General features: G+C 39.8%; 1 protein-coding gene and 1 pseudogene across 5 annotated transcripts in view; one reads left to right on the top strand and one right to left on the bottom strand.

Annotated features, from left to right (window-relative positions):
- The window catches only part of LOC138001051 (uncharacterized), a 1,579-nt pseudogene extending 777 nt beyond the window's left edge, over positions 1-802 (top strand).
- LOC137999030 (neuromedin-U receptor 2-like) overlaps positions 1-5,000 on the bottom strand; it is an 11,223-nt gene that overhangs the window by 42 nt on the left and 6,181 nt on the right. For 3 of the 5 annotated variants that reach the window (XM_068844859.1, XM_068844862.1, XM_068844858.1), the window contains one exon: positions 1-2,575. This exon is cut by the window's left edge. In XM_068844859.1, coding sequence (XP_068700960.1) covers positions 1,409-2,467 — 1,059 coding nt within the window. In that variant the 5' untranslated portion in view covers positions 2,468-2,575 and the 3' untranslated portion in view covers positions 1-1,408. The other 2 variants (XM_068844861.1, XM_068844863.1) reach the window with 2 other exon arrangements.

Here is a 5,000-nt window from a genome sequence, read left to right as displayed (position 1 = left end):
GGTTTTTGCGTTACAATTAAATGTTGCGAGTCCAGCAAGCGGCTATCTCGTTCACAGAGCTCGTTGGCAGAGATTGAGCAAGCGACCGAAAATTTATTTGCTTGAGCTAAACAATCTCTTTAGTTGATTATTGAGGAATAGCATCAAATGGAGATACCAGTGCAGAGGGCGTTTAATACAATAACTCTTAAATTGGCGAGGGCGCGAGATTCGAAGTTTACGCGGCAATCGGAGCTAGTAAAGTTTACAGCGATCGCCTCGATCCTGGAAAGGGGTGGTACGTATTGAACGAGGAATTGTCTCTCCCTTTTGGAAATACAAGGAGAATTCGTTTTTTCGACTCTTTCCTGACGAAGTAAAAAATATCCCTTTCTGTGAACTGAACGATGGCAGCGGAATTCCTCTCGATCCAGCGCTGCTTGGTGCTTGGACTGATTTGTCAACGGGTATTTACAGACCAAAGCTACTTACGCAGCGATGCTGTTAAAAGAATCGGGCAAGCGATAAATAACCAGTGTGGTGCAATCACCGGCCGAGTCGAGGCTGACTAAAAAAATGCGCGGGAGGCATTCTTCGATCAATAGAAGATGTTTGCAGCAAGTATAACGCTTCAGTAGCTGCGGTTTTGGCCACTTGTACACCAATGACCCTGCTAAGGCGCCAAGTGAAGCTCTCGGAACATCATTTCGGAAATTCTCCACTGTAACAGGAAAGAAATGAGTCAAAACTGAGGGGACTTGATCCCTAGGTTATTGTTCCAGATGTGCTGCAACAGTATTTGCACAAATTTCGAGATCTATAACCGGAGTCACCAAAAATCAGCTGTACTTGAAAGGGACTAGTTTCCCCTTGCACAGATGAGCACGTAAAGGACCATAGGAATTACATAATTCCTGAAAATGTTTTGAAAACCTTGGGAAAATTAGCTTTGGTCCACCGCGAGCAGCCGTTAGTTTTTCCATCGAGCACTTTATAGTGCAAAGTACGTCACGCCCGGCGTGTAGCATTTGACATCACTCCGGAATTATAACAGGCTCGCCAAAACGCAGCAGTTGGGTGGCTGAACGCACAAGCAAGCGCCAAAACAAGTTTATTTACTCGTTTTACCGACTCAATTTTAATTTACGCGTCCTTGGCGCTGGACGGCGCTCACTCAAAGTAAGTAACGGTTGCTTGCAGTGGTTTCTCCCTCGGGAAGCGTAGGAGAAACCGAAAACTCGCAGGGTAGCTTTGGTCATGTAGTACTAGCAATTTTACATCGTTCTTCTTGGCTTTGAGATTCATTTTATCTGTTTCAAAGTACTCATTTATTTTTATTTTTTTTTAAACAGGTTTTTCATCCTGTTTGAAATAGTTTGCTGAGAGAGATGTCTTCATTAGCACAGAAACTGTTCTCATTGTAGCCTTATTAAACACTTGAGCTATCTTTTCTCGTATTATCTTCCAGAAGCAGAGTGCTCATCTGCGATGCTGAGGTTCGGGGTTTCTTTGCCCCCATTCTTATAGATTTAGAGAGCATTTTGGGGTCCTTTTTCAAAACGACGATACGAAAGGCGCCCCAGAAGTCTTGTTTAAAGAAGGTGTACAACAAGGGATTGATGGCAGAGCTCAGGTATCTTACAATAACGAAAATGTGAGCCATTGGTTTCAAAGGATCAACGACCTCTTCTTGCAGCCATTCAATGTTAATGAGCGAATACAATAACCTCAACAAAAACCAAGGTAACCAACAAATAGCGAACGCTATAGCCATGGACATCAGAATAATCAGGCATTTCGTTTCGTTGGAGGCCTTATTGAATGCTGTAGTATCCTTTTCTTGCTTGCTTGCTTTTCTTGCTTTTCTTGCTTGGAAACCCGGCCTAGAAGCTATGGCTCTGAACATAATGCAGTAGGCGTATAGGATAAATATAAAAGGTACAAGAAACACGACCACCAGGCAAAAAATATTGTATGAAGCTTGCATATGGTCAGCAAATGGCTCTCCTTCAAGCCATAGGTTAAACCAAAAAGCTGGTGCCGATCCCAATAAAAGAGACCAAAACCATATGATCAGTGCAATTTTTAATGCGGTTTTCTTGGTTCTCATCATACGCCCAAACGGATTGACTATTGCCAGGTACTTTTCTGCGGTAACAGCGGTTATGTGGTATGCAATTGAGAATGAGATTATTTTATGAAATACATTCGAAGCGTTGTAGAGCTCAGGAATTGGATGAGCAGCCATCAGAACAGAGAAGCTGAGAAATAAAGGAATACTTATCAATCCAGTCATAAAATCACTGATGGCCAGGCTCAGCAAGAGGTAGTTCGATGGAGTTCGTAAGCCCCTCCTTTTCCAAAACAAAACGAACACAACTCCATTTGTCAACAAGATTAAAATTGCGATTGGTAGAACCTGTGGAATCGCCTCGTAGTTTAAAGATGGCTTCTCCCTCATGACTGATATGTCAGTTGAGTTGTTCATCGCGATCGCTTATACTGAAAACTGAGTTGCAGTGTTTCGCCGATCTTGGGTTGTCGCCTTTTGTTTGTTTTCTTTTGTCCTTGCGTCTCAGAATTACGCCCGTCTGGTCTGTAAGAAAAAATGAGAAAAAAAACCTTAGGAATAATGTAAACTGATCTAGCCGGGCTGCCAAAGTCCGCTACTACGAGTGTTTGACAGCCCATTTGAAAAAAAAAGTTAAAGAAGAAGTACTTGGTAAAGAACTATACCAATATGTTATAGTCAAAAAAATAAAAATAAAATGATGTCGACCTGACCGTGCTCCACAAACTCTATTTTGCCCACTCATTGAATGCTTATTTCATGATGTTTAAACTATCCATCAATTTCAAGTTTTTACAAAATTCTTTTAGCGATCTTAGCATAATTTGCTTAATTTGGTAAATGAGTGAGAAGCACACATCACGAAAGGCATATCATTAGTCCGGGAGAGCCTACTCTTGTACATCAACTGTTTGACAGAAATGCAGAAGATTAATTTGGTGATGGTTTTATCAAAAATCGCGGAGCCTGCAGGCAATGAGTCGAATGACTAAGCATTATGTGAATCTTTTAACTAGTCAATGCTTTTTAAGAATGCCACGTTTCCTTTCTTAACTAATTGCATTTTCAGTCATGAATATGTTGGTAAAAGCCTCGTGTGACAAAAGGTCTGCTGCATAATTGATGATATTCAAGCAAGAATTATTCAGTGATCTAAGTTCCATTAAATAAGGCGTTGGCGATAATATAAACTTCCCAGAGAAGCTCCGTCCGATATGGTAAACTGAAATAATCTTTACTCGGTATTCCTTGCATTTATAAGTTAGTCTCGATATTCTACTAATATCCTTGCATTTTTATGTATATATATATATATATATATAACAATGTTTTTCTACTCAATATAGTTTCATATGGACTTTAATACAGGTCTGTTTCGTAGACCAACAAGGAGTTGGACCACTCATCAGTTAGATTCCATGTACACTGTAGCATCGCTGGGGTTTATATACATCAGTAGCGTGATCGTTACAAGATTGTTTTGGATGTTGAGGATGCGATTGAACCTAAGGAGAAAATTTCGCTTGTGCCTGCAAGTCGATACGAGTTCATTACGTTTGTTGAGCGTTGCCATGTCCGGTTTATATAGAATATAGAATTTCTCGGTACTACATAGATTACATCGTTTAGTAAGGTTGCTATAAGATTTGGCCTTGGCTAGAATTTTCCAGGAGATTGCGAAGTCTTTCTTTTGATCTTTTAGCTGCCATAGATGTTTGCTCAGTTCGGTGTCATTTTTTTTGCTTTCGTTTTTGAATGACATTTGGTGGTTTCGCCATTTCGTCTTGAACTCAGTGGCGGTGAGGCCGACGTACGTCTCTGTGCTTTCGGCGGTCGTGATGGTGGCTTGATACACTACCTCCCTGACTAAGCATTGTCCTTTCAAAGGGCATTTGTCTGGTACTCTGATTTGCAGAGTTTGTTGGGTGTTTGTTGTGGAGGTGGTATGTTCTGGCTTAGGATGGTTTTGTTGTGTCCATCGATGATCTGTTTTATGTTTGGTGAACAACTATAACTTAGCTTAAGATTGTTTTTGTTAAACAGTTTTCTTAATTTATGGTTCGGTGGGAAGCACCTCTGGATCAAATTTCGAAATTCTCTTCCTATGTTGGTTTGAACATTTTTGCTATATATATATATAAAGTAAACACACAAGGCAAAGATCAGCTGTTGCCACTCTGAGTTTCACGCCGGTTGGCGATCTTCAGGCAACTGGCAGTTCAAATTTATTACAAGCGCATATAAACAAAGGTGACATCTAAGACAATGGTGTTATATTACATGACGGCATTTACTAAACATTTCGGAGCGTCTATTAAGAATGTTCTTTGAACGACCTTTCATGATCATCAGCTTTTCCTCTAGGCACAGAGTGCAGTTTCGTTTTCCGCTGGTAGTTGCTTGACGATGGCCCATCTGATCGAAAATTGCCGATTTTCTTTTTTTAGATTCCAGACCTGTTTGAATAACCAAACACGTCTGGAATATATTCAAACACGTCTGGAATGTAAAAAACTGAAAATCGGCAATTTTCGGTCGATATTTTTTTGATGTAGTTCCAGACTTCAAATGGTACTCATCGCTTTATTTGCTACAGCTCTGTTTCGTATGGCCAAGAGCGGCCACACTCATCACGCAAAATTAGCGAATTATAAGGCAAAACTGAAAAACTTTTAAGACCAATATCTACTTTAATTTATAATACTAGCTTTCAGTTTTTAACCAGAGGGTTTATTCCCTCCAAATTTCAAAGAGGAACACCTTTTATTGGTTTTTGAGCAGAATAATCTAGTCCAAACATGATAAGTGACTAGAAAAACAAAAATACTTCGTTTTATATTCCTCAGTTTCAGTCTCAGAGTTAATATATAAAGAAACACACTCAATTTAAACATTAGGTCTTTCCTTTCAAGTAATTAGATTCTTGTCATTTCGAGTACCATTTAAGATT

Source organism: Montipora foliosa, chromosome 4 (genome assembly GCF_036669935.1).
Source record: "Montipora foliosa isolate CH-2021 chromosome 4, ASM3666993v2, whole genome shotgun sequence".
Classification (NCBI taxonomy): domain Eukaryota; kingdom Metazoa; phylum Cnidaria; class Anthozoa; order Scleractinia; family Acroporidae; genus Montipora; species Montipora foliosa.
Note: the sequence above shows the minus strand (reverse complement) of the source record. Positions and strands in the feature narration are given on the sequence as shown.